At 40.8% G+C, this 19,843-nt stretch overlaps 1 protein-coding gene across 4 annotated transcripts in view; it reads right to left on the bottom strand.

Moving 5' to 3' along the window:
• Positions 1 to 19,843, bottom strand: part of DENND1A (DENN domain containing 1A) — a 553,473-nt gene that overhangs the window by 399,307 nt on the left and 134,323 nt on the right. For all 4 annotated transcript variants that reach the window (XM_075260171.1, XM_075260173.1, XM_075260172.1 and 1 more), the window contains exons 4-5: positions 3,801 to 3,850; positions 1,844 to 1,963 (exon numbers count right to left, since the gene is read on the bottom strand). In XM_075260171.1, coding sequence (XP_075116272.1) covers positions 1,844 to 1,963; positions 3,801 to 3,850 — 170 coding nt within the window. The remainder of the gene's footprint in view (positions 1 to 1,843; positions 1,964 to 3,800; positions 3,851 to 19,843) is intronic.

The following is a 19,843-nucleotide window of genomic DNA, read 5'->3' as shown; positions in this document are numbered from 1 at the left end:
TCCTGCACTCTTGTTTTTTGTCCACAGCTTTCTGCTTTATATAGATGGACACTGGACAAAACCAATTATAGTCAATGGAGTTCACACTAGCGTTTGGGTTTCTGTCTTTCAGGTTCGCTAGGGGACCAGAAAGACAGAAACCCTGTCGCTAAAAAAGCAGTTACATGCGGTAACCCACAAACCCTAAAGACTATAATGGGGTCCTTCAGGTTTTGTCCTTGAAGGACAATTCTCTCCGCCAATCTTAGGCAGAATCAGAGACTGAGTCTCGTATAGAGTGTGAACCTAGTGTTAGTAGTCAGTCTATCCGTTGTTCTGGTTCTCCAATGGCACAGCCAGAGGCAGCGCTAAAGTTGCATTTTTAGATCGCTTTTACAATTTGTTATATCTAGAGTTATTTTAAGAAAAGGAAACAGGAAATCAAAAGAGAATTCCAGAAAGTATGAGACAAGCCTGGACAACTGACAAAAACCCTGTAAAACCTAAAACTGTACGGAATTTATTTTCATATAAACACCACCCCTCCCCCCCCCCAAAAAAAAAAAACAAGCAAAAAAAACCCCAAAAAGTTTTTTCTTTTATAAACATTATTGGATACAATGTCTACCTTGTTCACATCTGCATTGTTTCAGGCTTTTGTCTGGTCCACTGCACGACCAAAAGAAAAGATTACACCATCACAGGCTTGCAGGACTTTCACGACCAAAATTTTAGATGGGATCAGCGCCCTGATGTAGATATAGAACTGAATGCAAGGGTGTGTTCAGATGTGTTAACTTGTTAACTTTGCATATTGCAAATCCAACATGATGTGGCAGGTATCAGTAAGATTTTTCTGAGAATATGCAGAGTGAAGTGCCGCTGACCCGCATGAGAATTAGCCTAATTTAACAGGGTTAATCAATGTTGGGTTTCAAGGCCAGAATCCAGGCAAAACATTCGGACCCACAATGCCAGAACATACCCTAAGCCTCTGTTTACACTGACATTATGGCTTCCCTTACACCATCCATGACGGATACAATAGATCCATTATGATCTTGCTGCAAAGACCAACTGCAATTGGTAAGTGATTTTAATAGAAATGTAAAATTGTCTGCATTTAAGTCTCTTGCCATTTTTTTTTTTTTTTTTTTTTAAAGAGTGGTACAACAAGTAGGCAGAGGCGAAGAGGGTATAGCAGGACTGGTGGGACCCCATGTGGATTCATAGTGCAAGTTATATATATCTGCTGGAAACAGGTGGAATTTTCATTTCTATATTAAGAACAGCAAAAAACAAATCCAATACCTTTTTAAGATGAGGAAAACTGGATTTGATCTTCGTTTGGATGACCATTACAGGATATCAGGTTGTACTGTCTTTTTGAGGGTTACAAATAATTGTTACTATTGTATATTTATGCGATCATGTAGATGTAAATTTTGTAGAAATACAATTTGTCACTTTTAATGAAATGTTTTTATCCTGATCAGGTTACTGATAAGATGCATATTTGTCCGCCTTCTTCTCCTTACTTTAAGAATAAAAGGAAAATTTTTCTATACTTTGGAAATATAAGCAGGTTTTTTTTTTTTTTTACCACCAATAAGTCTGGAACCAAAATTGTATTATAGTGAATAATGTAATTTATTTAGTATGTACATGTCTGTTACTTTATCTTCATGTTGCTTACGACTGAACATGATGGGATTACTGATGCTAATATCACATGACCATCAACAAGAAAACCCCAAGGAATCTGACACCCACCCACCCGTCTCCAAAGCTCATCCCGATGACAAATGAGCTGCAATGTCGTAGACATGACATGAACTGCACACACAGACACAGCTGGCCTTACCTTAAGATACAAAAGCAGCTTTTAGCGCCTGAAGATAACCGGCAGAAGCCAAACCTATGCTTGCTGTCAATGTCAGTCAGCACAAATGTAAAGTTTTGCCCGACTTGGCTGGCCGAAAGGCTGAAAAGAAAAGCAAGACATGTGAGATAGAAATAAGCTCAATATATATGTACGTATCTCTACAGTATTGCATTATTTGTGTGTTATTAATTCATGAAGGAGTCAGTTTTATTAACACTTGGGTTAACAGCTACAAACCATCCGGAGCAATTATTAGGGATCGAGTCATAGACTGCAAAATCTCTGAGAGCTTCAAGTGCCACCAGGCTGTCTTCTATACATAACATAGCAGACGTGAGACGTTATATGTCATATATACAAATATAAATACAAGGGGTGTATAGGGTGCGGTGACACCAGGGCTCAAGAGAATTAGGGGGGCCATACAGTGTCTCTTTCCAATATGAGGAAGTATTATAAATGATACAATGCAGTTGTGGATCTAATACAGATTAGGGGCGCAGGAACTTCAGGTTATGTATCTGTATACATACACATGCAATCACTGCAGAATGGGGGGTGTTCCACTGGCACAACTAGGGGTGGCTGGGCCTCAAAGCGAACATTTGACATGGGGGCCCCCACCCCACACAAATCACATTCCTGCACACACTTTTAAGCCCCATAGTGGCCACTGAACACACTATTATCCCCCATAATGGCCCCTGAACATAGTATTATGCCCCATAGTAGACCCTGCATACAGTATTATGCCCCATAGTGGCCCATTCACATACAAAAATTGCATGGATTGCATGTTAAAAACCTGTAAATAAGATAGTCGTGAGCAGCTATGTCGTTAGCAAAAACACAATGTATGGAACTGAAAGCAGACAGCACAGTACACTGTGTAGTGACCAAGCCTTGTTACTGTGGATCAGTTTCCATTCACTTCAAAGAGGACCTTCCATGTCCATCAACTTTGGTGTGGTGGTCAGTATGGCAGGTAAACTTTCTGATTGATAATGAGGGGGAGATGATATGAATAAAGTCCATGATAACCCCAGGGAATGGAGCTATCTGAAAAAGTGACAGGGACAGGAGAACAATAAAATGATTGGTCTCCTCTCCCTGGACACTGTGAGCTGCACATGTTCCCCTGTACACTGGTTAAAGAGAAGCTGTAAGTATATGCAGAGCTGCTTTAACCAGAGATATCTCAAAATCTAGATGGGCAGCAGGAATGATGTTGGTCTTGTCTTGACAGCCATCACTGCAGTCTCCCTGGATGTATCCTGCTCAGGACAAACTGCAATGCATTGTTCTCAAACCTGAGCAGGGTCGACCAGAACTTTGGAGGGGTTAATGAGAGCTGAGATGCTGTCACCTAACCCAGCCACAACACAGTGTATAAAATAGACTATGTCCACACTGCATTCAAGCATTAGAGGTCTGCAAAGTTGCATGCATCCAAGTGCCTTGTTTTATATGGAGATATCTATGCATATCCACGGATATAAAGAACATGGTTCATACAGATTAATTCGTGACACACATTGTAGCTTGTTAAAAAGGGAAAGGGAAAAACCTGGTATGGTATGGTCTGACTATTCCAAGTCCCATGGATCAGGAGAACAGGAGAGTTTGTTCCCCATTCTTAATGGTGAAGTGATTGGGCCAGCAGATACCACTCCATTCATTTCATGAGAGCGGTGGACATAGCCAGATCTCCACTGATCTGTAAGTTATCCTTTCTCTTATTGATAGGGGATAACTTGCTAAAATGGAAATACCCCTTTTCAACTATGCCAAGAAGCCAACTTGTCCAGTGAGTATCTAAAACACTTACAAAATGCAATGCAAGGCAAATAAGACAGTTCTTGGCACAAGCAGGGGGAGTAGATACTCCCCAAACTGAGGACAAAATAAGGACATTAATATTAACAGAAAGGTCTACCTGTCCAAGGAGAACGGGAAGCAGAATTTAGTGACGGTCTGGAGGACTTCCTGCAATAAAAAAAGAGACTGGTCAGTAAACAGCTCTATATGTGTTGACTGCAAAATTAATCGAGGGAAGGGAGTATACAAGAAATGTAAACAAAAAGTTGTTCTTCTTAAACCAAGATTTTATATGAAACCTATTTAAGAATTTTAGGTTTTTACTTTAAATTTTCCATGTCCCTAGCTATATTTTAAAAAATTACCATGTCCTGCAATTTTCAGTCTGACCGCTAAGCCTAACAATAGACAGTAATTTGCCAATTCTGTAGGAATTTTAATTACAACAGTCACCTCATTTACACCACAAACAAGACAGGATCACAGTAGAAACTCACATCTCTAACAGCACTGTCACAGCTTGATGATGTCACAGTTTTAGACTCCTACTCCCTCCATAGAGCAAGTCTAAATAACTCTCCAATAAACCTCAATGAGTTGGGCTCCAGTCTATTACTGCCCAAGGCCATGACTATACAGTAAAACAGGGCCAGTGTTGGGTGAAGTTGGGAAAAAGTTACCGATTTAGACTTCAAAAGAAAATTATTATTTAAAATTATAGTATACCATTATTGATATTGCATAATTCATTAGATGTCTAGTTTATTACAGTTACTTGTATTTATTTTTTATATTTTTGGAAAAAACCCATTATGGTGAGTAGACAGACATTATTAAAACAATAATAAAAAGACCATAAGTGTCCCTGGTGCCTCACCGTGTACATATACATTACTAAAACAATAATAAACCATACTTTACCCCGATGCCTCCCAGTGCGGTCTGGTCCTGCTGCTCTGCTGTTTTCCCAGCACATGTGACCGCTGAGGCCAATCAGCAGCCTAAGGAAAGGGACGCGAGACGTCACAGTCGGAGAAGATTTCCAGCAAAAGACGACAGCCGAGTAGCAGGGACTGACCCGTGCTCGGGGGCAGCAAAGCACCAGGGACAGGTGAGGTTTTTGTTTTTTTTTCCTCTCTCAACCTTCCCTGATCTAAGTTAAAAAATAATTTTGATCCTGGACATCCTTTTTAATCAAAAGTTTTGCTGTTTCCTGCATGAAAAAAAACTCTCTAGAGCTGAGGCCCCATATTGCGGAAATGCAGCTTTATTTATTGCAGATTTTATTGCATTTTTTTTTTTTTTTTTAGCCAAAGCCAAGAATGTCTACAAAAGGAATAGAAAATATATAGGAAGCCCTTGTACTTCTCTCTTCTGCTCAATCCACTCCAGTGAATGAGATTCTAGCTAATCCCATGCACACACTACAGGAAAAAAAAAACTGAAGTGAAAAAACTGCCTGCTCTTTTGAAAACCGCAGAATGTCAATTATACCTGTGGAAACGTTGGCGTTTTCCATATAGGCATAAGGGAAGAAAGTCCACAGTGGAAAACGCTGCAGGACAAAACTTAAAGAGGACCTTTCACCATTTTGCCCATAGGCAGTTCTATATACTGCCGGAAAGCTGACAGTGCGCTGAGTTCAGCACACTGTCGGCTTTCCCAATGTGGGCCCAGTGTGAAGAGCTTACGGTCCGGTACTGTAGCTCTTCTATGGTCAGAAGGGTGTTTCTGACACTTAGCCAGAGACGTCCTTCGCGATTGGCTGTGCTGTGAAGAAGGACGTCTCTGGCTAACTGTCAGAAACGCCCTACTGACCATAGAAGAGCTACGGTACCGGACCGTAAGCTCTTCACACCGGGCCCACATCGGGAAAGCCGACAGTGCACTGAACTCAGCGCACTGTCAGCTTTCCGGCAGTATATAGAACTGCCTATGGGCAAAATGGTGAAAGGTCCTCTTTAATGTGTTTTTTTGCTGTGTTTAGCAATATGGAGCTTAAAGTTCCTGTCTCCTTTTCAGCTATTTTTCTGTTCACTCCCTGTTACTAGGGAACTTCTGTCCTTAGTTATCATTGTATAAAAAAAGATGGGTTCCCAGTGAGTGGTGGGGAAGGGTCTTCTATCTCTTTATATAGTGAATGTAGAGGGGGGGGGGTCTGGTTTTCCTCACAGTCTCCACACACATCTGTAACCTCTATGTCAGACAGTAGCTGACAAGAGTTATTATTCTGAGCTCTAACACTGACTGACTCTGATTGGAGCTCTGAATCACGCCCCGTTTAACACTGCCCCTATTACATTACAGAGCTTAAATAGCACATCAGGCACCAAAACTAACTGTGCTTGTTGCTCGGGAACAGTGGAGGCAAGAGAAAAAATTCCAACTGTGCTGGAATCAGTGGAGCGGTGCCTATTAACAGATGCTAAGACCTGGAAACCATGGAGATGGCCATAGGTCCTCTTTAAATCATCTCTATACATAGGACAGCTTTGTGGAGACCATTGATATTACAGGACAGAAAAGGAAGTGTAATTAGACTGTGTCCTCACATTGGATCACATTCACCTCTATAAGCCTGATAATACACTGTATATGTGAATGACCCCAAAGGACTGGTTCAGTAATAAACACATCAGACAATCTGCAACATCTTTGCTTTCGCACCAAATTTATATTACAAATTCAAAATACTGAAGACAAGGAGGACTGGATCCCGCAATGAGGAATTAATCAGGGAGCAAGAACGTGAAATCTGCTTAGAGGGATTGCCCCTCAAGGGATAGTCACCAGCCATAGCATATGGGGTGCGGGAAGCAAAAGCAACCCTGTGCAACTGCCAGCGCTGGTGTCTGTTACCTAGAAACCAGGGCTCGGGGAACGAAGCAGAGCAACGTGTCACACAGGAGCACAGAGCAAGTGACAGCCCAGCTTCCTACAATATCAGAGTGACTACGTTCACTTGCTATGGCTAGGATCTTATTGTCCTATTATTTGTATTGACACAAGCAAACAAATTGTAGAAACCTTCGAAAATTTTGAAATTGTGAAGGCTGCCACTAATATACACTGGTTACTGTATTATGCCCCCATCATATTTCTATAACACTACACTGCACACATAGCACCTCTGTACCCTGCAAAGTTATATACTGCTAAGGAGTTCTAATACGGCATTACTGTATACACACCGTATAAATGATCAGTGGGAGTCCCAATGCTGCCCCCAATGATCTGACATGTATTACTGTATTCTGTAGATAGGGGAACAATATCAACAATGGGACAATCCCTTTACTGTTAAGACAGTAGAAAGGGGTCGCTGCTTACTATAGGCAAATTCTCCATTATTCCCACTCCCCAGCACACCAAAACTAGAGCAAGAAAATAATGGACGAAGTCACTACCTACAATTTTCCAGTAACTTACAGAGAAAGTGCATCTCTATGTGCTTGTAATGGACAACTCTTCTACTGTGAATGATAACTAGCATGGCTGCCATTGAAGCTCCCACATTTAGTGGCCCATAGGAAAGAGCAGGGGCCCCACAGCAAGGCTCTAAATGGGCAGCCCCTATAAAGGCTAACAACGTAGTACCTGTGAGGCGGAAAGTCCTGTACAAGTTTCTCACCCAGTAACAAGGGGCATGGAACCAGCCAAGGCTTCTTCCCTTCTGCCCACAATAAACCACATGGTCTGCCTCTACAGTTTGTACAGCTTTGCCCGCAAGAAGCCACCCCAACAAAAGGGGGGAACAGAAAAACTTACAGCAGGACACTAAATACCCAGTATTTCCTAATATCTTCTCTATGTGAATCCATGATATCTTCTTATCTACAACTAAATGAAATCCCTATATGTATGATCACTTATTATTAACAGGTATTATCATTGGTAGGTGACCATCAACAGGGGGAAAACATACTATATGAGCAACCTGGCCAGTTACATAGGTGCCCTATAAAGGGACTGCAGACGCTTACTGTATACAGTGTCAGACTGGTCCGGCAGGGTACCAGAGGACCTTCTGGGGGGCCCAGGATCTAACACAATAATGGTCCAACAGAACACACTCAAATCTAAATGCTACTATAGTTTATATCTCCTAGTAGTCTGACACTACTGTATATTAGATGCAAGGGTATAATTCATCATTATGGGTAGAGAGACAAATGCGGGAGCTCTATTTATGATAATGACTATTAGGGCCACTGTTCTTACACTGGCGCCCCCATGGTCTGTGCCAACACTTGATAGAGTAGGATGTGCAGATACTTCACCACTTTCCAGCTGGATATCGGTGGCATCATCTGTCTCCTGAGCCAAGTGCTCATTTCTGCGCGGCCAGAGGAAAACTTTTAGAAAATGTCTTCAGATCTCTAATTAAGATGGTGCGGTGGAGAACCCTGTAATGTGCCTCTCCTATGTGACTGGCTGGCTGGTATTCAGTGAGTGGCGGCTGATAATGGGATAATTATTTATTCGGGAGGTATGGAAAAGAGCACAAAGATGAAGTAGTTCTGGGCATGACACAAGATACGCCTAAAGCAAAGTGAAACCAGTCTAATAAATTAAACATCAGCGTGTACGGGGACTTCTCTTCTGGTGGCAAATAATGAATTATCAATGGTAACTGAACGGATGCTCCTCACTTCATTTATTTCCGAACCGCCTCCATTGTTCCCAAAACAAGCAATATCAATCTAATAACCTGCCCAATGGAGTGGAAACCAGAAATGTGTCATTTTAACCATGCCTGTCCCAATTTCCCTGAGCCGGGAAATACAGATGAGTCTATCATTTCGCACAATGCATTATGAGGTCATAGTGCGTTATCTCTGGTGTTGCACCGGCCTGCTATAATGTCATTTTAAAGGAATTGTCCAGTAAACCCTATTGAGCTATAGTAGCCCTAACTAAAATGAAAGGGGAAAGGTGGATGGTTGTCAGTACTCACAAGGAGAGAAGTTCACTCCTTGGTATCTTCTTTTGTGGTTTCTCCAGCCATAACAACTGCTCTGGGTAACTCAAGTGATCTGGGAACTTCAATATGAGAAGTTTTTGCCTGGTCCTTATTACAATAAAGCTATTGCTTGAGGACCCCAGCTGAACTGGAGAATGAAGAAGTCACAGTGTTGCATCCCCTTTATTCCCAGGACCGGTGGAGGTCTCAGAAGTCACATATAACAGCATATCCAAGCAACATGCCATCACTTTATCTCATCTCAATACCCCTTTAAAAGAGGACCTGTGATTTTGCCTGACTTTTCCGTTTTACCAACTCTGCCATTCCTCTATTATTCCTCCTACACATTTATGCACAAATTGGCAATATCTGCTACCATTCCATTTGTCAGATGGGTGTGTCCTTACGAAGCCTGGCACTGACTGGACAATGTTGTACTTTATAGGGACACCCTCTCCCACCCAGTTGGTAACAACCACTCATTAAAGTGTCCGTAAGGGCTAGTTCACACAGGGGCAATGAGGCAGATTTTGACAGCGGATTTCGCCTCAAAATCTGTCTCCATACAATGGTGGTCTATGGAGACCAAAAGAGTCTAGTGTTTTTTTGTTTGTTTGTTTTTTACAGTCAATTCACTTTAAGGGAGGGGAAAACCGCCTGCCGTTCTCTAAAGCAGTTTCTACCAAAAAACGCTTGAACTAGCCCTAAGGGTTTACAGGGAATAAAAGAGGAAGAGTACAGAGGAAACTTTAGGTTGTTTGCACATTTGTGCCATCTTGATGCATTACAGACAAATATTTGCTACCCACAGGATAAATGACAGATTAGACATCCAGAACCCCCAGTAACCAGGAAAATATGGACCCCAGAAGTCCCCCAGCATGTACCCTGTGAATAATACCACAGCATGGTTGTGCAACAAGCGCTACATTCACTTTTGATAGAAGTGATCTGACACTCATTCCCTCTCCTGTAGTTAGGGGAGAAGTGCTTGTAATGGCAAAACCCCTATAAAACGGATCCATCTAATGACAGATAACTACAAACCCAGAGGAACCCATAGATTGTATAAGAGGGCTTGTTGGGTATCGGTCGTTTTTGCCATCACATTTCCAGCTGTAAAAGTTGTGCTCAGATGGAGCCTCCTATACAGAGGTGAATATAGCCTTACAAGAAGAAACGGCGATTGTTATATCATGGGGAATCCAATTACAGACATATCAGGAGAGATGACAGGTCTTCTTTCAATAACAAAGTCAGCCCTGCTACATCTGACAAGTACAAGGCTGTTACAACTGTACTTAGCTGCCCTCATGTCTCTCCTGACCTACCTGATAGCACCACTCAGAACAAATCACTGGAGATAAACTTTCCAATAGTGCGGTCTCCTGGCTACATATCCCAGCTCTGTCATATCTTGTGCGGAATAAGTGCTCAGACAAACAACACTTAGTGTAATGAATGACTGTGTAATCTGAAGATGTGGAAGCAGCAGCCAGATGTTTAACATCACACTTCTGCAGCGGAACAGCAAGTCCTCCTTTGACAGCTTGCAATCTTCACCTCTCTTTACTCTGCATTTACACACTTAGGGGTACACAGAGAGGGGGTGGGGAGGACTCTGCTCCCAGAATGCTACCTACAGCAGATGAAGTGCTCAAGGGCTCAGATTACCACTAGTGGGCGAGTGCTAAATCTCACAAATGGATCACTCTCTTGAACGATTTGCTAACATTTCTGTGGATTTCAGCATTATTTACATTGTGTGAATGTTCTCATTTAGCAGAGAGAGAAGATGTAGAAACCGTAACCTGGAGTGAAGATGGTAGTGGTGATGATGAAAACACCGGGGCATATGCACAGGGCTGCCAGGTTATCTGAAATCATGATGTTCCCCAATTTATTACTGTTCAGGCCCCATTTCAGTTCTCTTTGAACCTCATGTAGATCATCCCTGGATCAATGATCCACAATAAGACACCGAATAGAGCATGCCATGACTGTCACATGGAGTCAGATAAGACCGCTCTATGCTGCTGTATGAGGCCACAGCATATTACACCCTCTTAGAAACCTATGGGTAAAGTATTGTAACTATATCCAGCTGTATGAATAAGTAATATGGTAGTGTACATAAATCCTTAGTTATGTAAAAGTGAATAATGAATAACTAACACCCTAAAAGTGACAACAGATGAATTATAAGCTCTTCTCCTCCATAATGCCATCTAGAGAAAGCTACCCTGTACATCCCTATACATGGTGACTACCTATAGGAGAATTAGGAAGTGAAAAAGGAGAGACAATGTACTTCATGTTTCCCATAGAGTAATATCTATGCTACAAAACATGAGCCTAACCAATATGGTAGCAGATAGAGGAGTTTATGTGGGGCCAACAACTAAGGGGGCCCATTTCTACTAAAGCTTAGGGTGCAGTTAGGGATAAGTATGGATTATGAAAAGGGATGTGAAAAACAACGTACCTCCATTGCTTTACTTCATCATACTGTCTGCAGGTGATATTATTATTATTATTTCTTCATACCCTGTGAGGTCACTGTGTACACAGTGATCTTTTTTATGTGTGCATTACCCTGTGCTATGTTGTTTCAGCGTGCATTACACCAATACTATGACATCACTGTGTTTACTATTCATCTACTGTGACATCACCTTGTACATTATGTATGTGCTATCAGATCACTGTATTTATTACCTCTGTACTGTGACATCACTGTTTATTAACCCTGTACTGTGACATCACTGTGCTTATTATCCCTGTAGTGTGACATCACTGTCTGTATTTTCCCTGTACTGTGACATCACTGTGCTTATTATCCCTGTACTGTGACATCACTATGTTTATTATCCCTGTACTGTGACATCACTATGTTTATTATCCCTGTACTGTGACATCACTATGTTTATTATCCCTGTACTGTGACATCACTATGTTTATTATCCCTGTACTGTGACATCACAGTGTACATTTCCCATGTACTGTGACATCACTGTGCTTATTATCCCTGTACTGTGACATCACTGTGCTTATTATCTCTGTACTGTGACATCACTGTGTACATTATCCCTGTACTGAGTTATCACTGTGTGCATTATCCATACTGCAAAATCCCCTTGTGAGTGATCCCTCTATGTAAAGGAGACCAAAATAATTGTACACATTAGTTATGGCAGAAGTTTTCCTTTGTGGCCCCTACGATTACCTGTTACTCCTTGGCTTCTTAACTTTATCAAAGACAACTCATTTAGCCAACCAGTACCCTGCTCTGTACTGACAAAGGGCAAGAACCCAAATACCTTCTACATACCCTCCAGGGATACTGTACAAGCATGGGACCACCCAGAGCACTTGTGATCCCAGCACCAGGAAGCTTCACACTTTGTTTCCTCTATTATACATTAAGCATGAATAGTCCTGCAGATATGTTTTAACTTCTTTACACGTCACCTATCTAGCTCTGTCAGCAGCTTTAAGGGGCCAAAACTGCTGACAGATTCACTTTATTACTGCCTATGATAGAAGGTGTCAGAAGACACAGTAAATCGCCACTTGCTGTGTTTGGGAGCTGCAGAACCGTACATTGGACAGAGTGAATCTCCTTAGTAAATCTCCCACGTAGAACTATAAAAGGAATCATAAAATCTCTTAATATCTTAATGTCTTAAGTATTTGTAAGGTTTTATCTGTGGCTCAAATCCCCATAATCCATTCACACAAATATTCCTATTAATCATATGCTATCTAAATACAGAAAACTGTTACTTTGGTTGTGCAAGAAAATTCCAGAAATTGCAAATATTTTGTAAAAATATTTGTTTATCTATTTGAAAGGCGTAATAACTTCACTGCTCTGCCCAGTGTAATACTGTGCCGGCAATAACTTGACCACACACAGGGCGTTTGTACCTACAGGGACTGTAAGCTTATTTAGATCTACTTTAGATTGTTCTTCTTGACAGGTAGGAGTTGTGCTTGTTACTAACTTATGTGTAAGGCTCGGTGGATTAATGGTAATGCTACATTTATTTACTTCTCATGCCTATAGATAGCAGTGTCCACTTATTTCACAGCACTTTACAGACATTGCCACCACCAGTAGGGCTTACAATCTAAACTCTCAGTATGTCTATGTCTTTTGGAATGTGGGAGAAACCCCAATCAAACATGGGGAGAAGATACAAACTCCACGCAGATGTTTTCTTTGCTTGGATTTGAAGCCAAGACCCCAGTGCTAACCACTGAGACAGCATACTGTCCAAAATAAGGATTATCAAAGGAGTTTTATAGCCTTAGAAAGAACCTGTCAGGTTAATTTGGGTCCCAAAACCACCCCCAGGTCCTTTAGTCACCCAAATCGCCCTGTTTTAATTCCATCTGTGCCCACATTTAAAATTTGAAGTCGAGGACATAGACTCTGGTTTCACTGTGCAAGTGCATGCACACTGTAGGCGAAGTGTACTCCCCTGGCTTCAGTGAAGAACTGCGTCAGCTTGAGGAGTACTATACAAAGAGCAATGGAACCGCACACTAGAATAATATGGAGTTTGGGTGCTAGCAGACAAAGAGTCCTGCGACTCACGTACAATGTGGATTAATGCTGCTGCACACCACATATATGCGAAAACATAAGATTTATTGGTACATATACGCCATGAATTGGGTAAATTGGTTTGTAAAGCATGGCGTGACCCCGCTGCTAACTCTGCACATTGCTAGATCGCATCTGATGAAGGTCTAATATGACCGAAACGTCATTAACTGAAATGATCTAGTTGTTCCTTATGCTTTACAAACCAATTTACCCAATTCATGGCGTATATGTACCAATAAATCTTATGTTTTCGCATATATATGGTGTGCAGCAGCATTAATCCACACAGCTTGAGGAGTACAGCGGCAGAATGAGTATAAAGGCCACGGATGGCTTTATAACAGGGGAATATGAGACACACATTCCCAGGTCCCAAAGGACCTGTAGGTAGTTTAGTGTGTCAAATTTCCCAATTCATATTAGATTATGAATAGAGGAGGGGGGTAAAAAAAAAAAAAAAGACTATGTATAATTGCTGATATTACACTCTTCTATTCCTTGCTTTTATAACACTGCTAGGTTGTACATAAGAGCCTACTAGTACACAGAATGAGGAAATAAATTAACCAGCCAGCAGGGGAATCCTACTCAACTCCTCCATGCTCCATAGAGTTGTATGTGTGAGGCTGAATACAGAAACAGATATAATGCATACAAGCAGTTGATTGACGACAAGGTGCAGGAGAGCAGTGTGGTAAATGGAGGAGAAAACAGATCTTCATAAGATATAAGAGCATTTCTTACATTCACCCGTATTATTCATTTATAAAAAGTGGTTTATCACTGGAGGTACGCTTTAAGCAAAAATTAAGTGAGAAGGCATAGAAGGGGTTAAAATAACAAAAGTAGCCATGTTTGCATGTCCTGACACAGCTCCACGGTCCACATCTTCTGTAATAGTGCTCCTGCAATGGTCGCAGCAACCAGTCACTGGCCTCAGTGGTCAGGTACGTCATCACTGCAGAGGTCCAGACCCAATCAACTGGCATGGACTGCTGAGCCAGTGGAAAATTTGTACACAAAAAAAAAAAAGTAGGACTACCAGCCAAGTCCTTTTGCTTTACTCCTAAATCCTAGGAACAGGGCTTGCCATTAAAAAGAAAGGCTGATCACTACCAGTCCAGAAAGGTGTCCAATAGAGTTACTGGCAATTATGGCATATGGCAAATATTTTGGATAATACTAGCCCTTTAAGCCAAACATCAGATATTTAGCGATGCAGAGATTGATCACAGAGAACAATAGCATGCAATGGTAGGTCTTGATATGTGTATGGCTCAATGAAAGAGTAATAATTTTATTAGGTAACTATGTTATGCATGATATATAGACGGGCCATATGTCAGTATAATGCTCATCACTACCATAGTCTACTTGTGGAGTGGAGTGTATTTTTGCATCCAGTTTTCCCATTGGCTGCTTGAAGCCTACTCTGGGTATATGGTGCCAAGTCTAAATCTGCCTTTCAGTGTATTTACAGTGTATATTCATATATATTATAGGTAGGGTTTATATGTCCATTGGTGACCCGAACAATAGAGAAGCAGACCGCTAAAACAGCACTTATATGCAGAGCCTGGTAGATTTCTCTGACTACAATGGGCTCCACTGTTTTAATACTGAAACTGGCGGTGGAAAGTCCTTCACGCAGGACTTTTTCCTCAGAAGACTTTTGCTGCGACGAAGTCCCGCTGCAGATGTGAACAAAGCCTTAATTAGTTGATGCCTTTTGATCATAATTTTGTTTGTGTGTGCGATGCCACCTCCTGGAGAGGTTCATCGGTCAACTGCTTGATGTACAGCGTATACAAACATTCTGTGAAAAACAAAAACAAAAAAAAAAACAAACCTGGACAAATCTTACAGAATGAGAACAAGAGAAAAACAATTCATCCCGAGTAATCTTTCAGCATTAGGACTAGATAGATGGGAATGTCTGTCTTTGAGAAGGTCCTGGTGTCTCTGTCTGTCTGATCACCACACTCCTGTCTCATTTATTTCGGAAACTTTGCCAGTGAACCGAACATAATCAATGAGTGCTGCGTAACCGTCAATACCTTCCGTCTTAAATATATTGAGCGGAGCAGGTTTCAGCACAGATGCATTGAACGCTCCAAATGTCAAGCCACGATTTGATTATGGGCAGGCTACAACCTTGGGACAAGGAGGCAGGTGGTGAATGTCCCGAGCAAGCCGTGACACTAAGAAGTCTCTACCTCCAGGGACACAGATCATACAGTGCACTTTAAAGGAGACACTTGCTATGGATCTATTTGTTTCTTCATTTGTTCATTAAGAGATTTTATCATTCACAAAAACAAACTTCAGATCCGAACAAATATAAAGATGCAGCAAGATGACACCATGTGCAGGACTGAGCAGTGAGGCAGCTGCCAAACATGAGAACTGTGCTAGAATAGAAATCAATCAATCAAACTCTCTCTCTCTATATATATATTATAAAAGAAATATATATTATAAAAGAAATAATTGATATTAACATCATAGAAGGTTAAAGGATTATCTTATCTTAAAATCAGTAGAAGTCTGGTTCAACTGGTGCCAAAAGGAAAAAATAAATAAAATAAAAATGTTCGGTATGCCTTACCTCAGAATTAGTATGTGATTTAGGCAATTTGGAGTGGATTATTATTATTGTCTAAGAATTAGACAGCGCAAAACTTCTGACACCTGCTGTTTCGTGTGGCTAAATTCAGGTCAGGAAAAACGTTCCAAGTACTGGCTGAATATACCCACCTAGCCACATTGTTGCCAGCAGATCTGGCCAGTAAAAGAGCCATTTTGCCCAGACCATGCCAAAGATACTAACTTTGCACTGACCACATCTTTAACATTATTCGTAAATCTTCCCCAATGGGGCAAATTCCCATGCGGATCTGTGGTATATCAAAACTGCAAATCTGGGACAGAAATTTGAGGTTTATCTTCAGAGCTCTGCTGTGGATTTAATGTTGAATTTTCCACACAACCACTAAAGAGAACCTTCTCACTATGTCCAGTTTTTTGCATCCTTTAATAGTAAGTGCTCCACTCACTCTAGCCCAAGAGAATGACGCCCCCTGGATTGCTCCTGCCTGATACTACCCACTTGACAGTAGAGAGTCTACGGATTGAGCATATCAGACCAAACTAACAGCACTTATTGCTCAGGATCAGTGTGGGCTGGAAAAAAAAATTACTGTTGGAATGAGTGGAGCAGAGCCTATTAAAATGTGCAAAGTTCTGGAATTGGTGGAGATGGTGAAGGGCCCTCTTTAAATCAGGTGACTATACCCTAAGTGGACCAAGAAACTGTATAAGGAAGTGTCTAACGTGTAGAATGATGCTCCAGAAACTGTGACTGCGATAGATTTGGGAAATCTTCTACCTGCCTCATCTAAATTTTAGCCAGTGATAATAAACCTGTACAACACCTTTACACACTACATGCTGCCAGCAGAATGATATAGGATAAGTAATAGATCGGTGAAGGGTCAGCTGGATAGACTTGTACCCATCACCAGAAAAAGTGACTGAGACCCCCTCCCATAGGCATAGTTGGATGCATTAGGTGATAGAACCCTTTCATCCTGTGGGATGTGCAGTTGTCACTGGCAAACAATCTAGCCCCCCCCCCCCCAACAAAAAAACAACAACCCACAAACATACAGATATTGCCATGCAGTCACCATGCCCCTCACACAGGACACTCCCTGCTGCATCTGTGTGCCAAGTAATAATACTGAGCTGCTGCTTCCTGCCATGGGAGACTTGTCTGATTTGTAAGCAGTATGGCAGGCTTTGAATATTCAGATAAATGGCTTGGATTCCTTTTTTTTTTTGGGGGGGGGGAGGGGGCACAGAATAGAGAGCTGCATTATAATAAGAGTTAGGTCCATTCACACGGAGTGAACACGAACTCAATTTGTAAAAAATACACGTGTAAAAATAAGACTTCCATTGACTTCAATGACTTTTTTTTTTTTTTTACACGTGTAAAAAAACACCTCTTAAAAACACCTCAAAATACACATGTAAAATGTCATTAAAGTCAATGGGAGTCTTATTTTTACACATGTATTCATTCCACGTGTAGTTTGCCAAAATGAGCGCGCGTACTTTGTGTGAATTGACCCTTATAATGTGTTCTTAAAGAGGATGTGCCAAAGTGCTGCACTTGGCCATCACTGACATTTCCACTGAAATGAATGGGATTGGGGATAATTCTGTGTCAAGGCCATATGCATGATTCATTTTGTGTACCAGTAAGAAAGCATAACTATGTCTTGAATCTGGAAATAAATCATATTTGATTTATCACTAAAGAAGGGTTCGGTGAATGTGCAAATGAAACTGGTGGGTGCGGTACCTCAAACAAGGTTAAGAACCACTGGTTTCATCAAAACTCACACCATGTATATCATATATGCAGAACATATAGCCATGTCATATGCACCTGACTTGTTTGTCCATGGACATCTTTGTTGTATATACATTTTCACTGTATATGGGGGTAATATAAAAACTTGTTACATAATGGTTAAGAATTTAATTTTGGTCAGGTTCTCATTCCTTACCAACCTATTATACAACCGATGTAACTATTTTATTGCAAAAGGCATATGATACAGGAAACATGTTCTGCAGAGCACAAAGTAAAGGCTCCCAGACAGGGCCACAAGTAAAAAGATCCAAGAGCAGAAATGGTTAATACAGATATGTTCATAAAACCACCACAAACTAAATGAAAAGAACAATAGACCAGTAGGATATTATTTTCCAGGAAGAATGTAAACCCATCCCAACATCATTAACATGGCCCACTTGAGACCTGCCTTGGGCATATGCAAAATCCTATTGTTATTCTACAGATGCCCAAACCCTTCTTGGCAAAAGGCCTCAAGAAAGAGGTGGCATAAAAAGCCTTTGATCATGACAAAAATAAAGTGTTGTAAAAAAAAAAAAAAAAATTATTATTATTATATATATATATATATATATATATATATATATATACATATATATATATATACACACACACACACACTCATACAGCTATACAAATAAATCATAAGAGTACTAAATAAACGGCAAACAGACGCAAATAAGTTCAGAGTAAAGTCAGACCAAATATAGTTGTCATAAAAAATTAAATCTGATGTTTATCACTACTGGAATACTTTAATATTTTTTCAAATTGCCCCAAAAAATTAATAAATAAAAAACAAAACAAAGTTCCCTATCTATATCAAATAAGGCCCATTCACATTGATACCCTCACTGCAATATGTATAAATGGTGAGAATTTGTGCAGCAGTTTTAATTTTCTTTGGGGTTTTCATTCCTCCCGTCTCTGGGAAACAGGCTGCCAAGCCTTGTAGACTGCATTCTGTGTCATTAATTGGGAGCCGTGGTAATGAGGAAGCCGCCTTGTATTCATCAGAGAGGAGGCGGATTGAAAGCGACTGACAAATGTTGTTCATGAACACTGGCACCCTCTCCCTGGACAAGCACTCATGAACCCGTCCTACTCTAATCAATAACACCTTCTCCTGCCAGCTCAGGAGCCCAGTGATATCCATATCAAACAATGTCAGAAGGAAAAAACTAAATATTAATCCTCTATCTGGAGAGAAAAGATTAAGATATGGCGCACGTGGAGTGAACATTTATGGACATACTGAAACTTTTTGATCCATATTTGGGATATGAGAAAGTTTGGAAGGAACATGTGGAGAAGCCTCAGGTGTCAAACACTACACTAAAGACTGGTGCACTCACAGGAACACCAAAGCACATTTCAGGAAAACTGCTTTCTCACCACTTGTGTTCCTATACTGGCCACAATCAAGGACATTCTGGTCCCCTCAATACACAGGTAGAGATCACGGAGTCGCTTAGCCAGTGTATGAGCATTTCTTGTGTCGGATGGGGCCAGTGGGGTCCCAGATAGAGTATGAGAAAGTCTCAATTTGGTTTTTAACTCATTCTGAGCAGGTTTGAAAAACATATTTCCTGGCAATGCAACCCCTTTACCTGAAACACAGATACAAAGGGGCACACTTAAATTCTCAAATATTTATGTTCCCACTGATATATTAATTGTATCAGGTCATCTGTAGGGTTTGGCTTTGGCTTGTGCTGCACCCACAATATTGGCCCATATTTACCGTATTTTTCGGACTATAAGACGCACTAAGGTTTTAGAGGAGGAAAATAGGGAAAAAAAAAATTAAGGAAAAAAAATTGGTGAAATATTTAAATAACCTAATATAATATTTCACCAATGTAAATAGAACCGGGGGCTTTCGGACACAGGGATACCAAATATGTATGTGTTTCACAGTAATGTTTTTGTTTTATATGTATTGTAGGGCTATGGGGGTGATTTGAACATATCTATCTATCTAATCTATCCTATCTATCTAATCTATCCTATCTATCTATCTATCTATCTGTCTGTCTGTCTGTCTGTCTGTCTGTCTGTCTGTCTGTCTGTCTGTCTGTCTGTCTATCTGTCTGTCTGTCTATCTGTCTATCTATCTATCTATTCTATCTAATCTCATCCATGGATGGAAAG

Source organism: Leptodactylus fuscus, chromosome 11 (assembly GCF_031893055.1).
Source record: "Leptodactylus fuscus isolate aLepFus1 chromosome 11, aLepFus1.hap2, whole genome shotgun sequence".
NCBI lineage: Eukaryota > Metazoa > Chordata > Amphibia > Anura > Leptodactylidae > Leptodactylus > Leptodactylus fuscus.
Note: the sequence above shows the minus strand (reverse complement) of the source record. Positions and strands in the feature narration are given on the sequence as shown.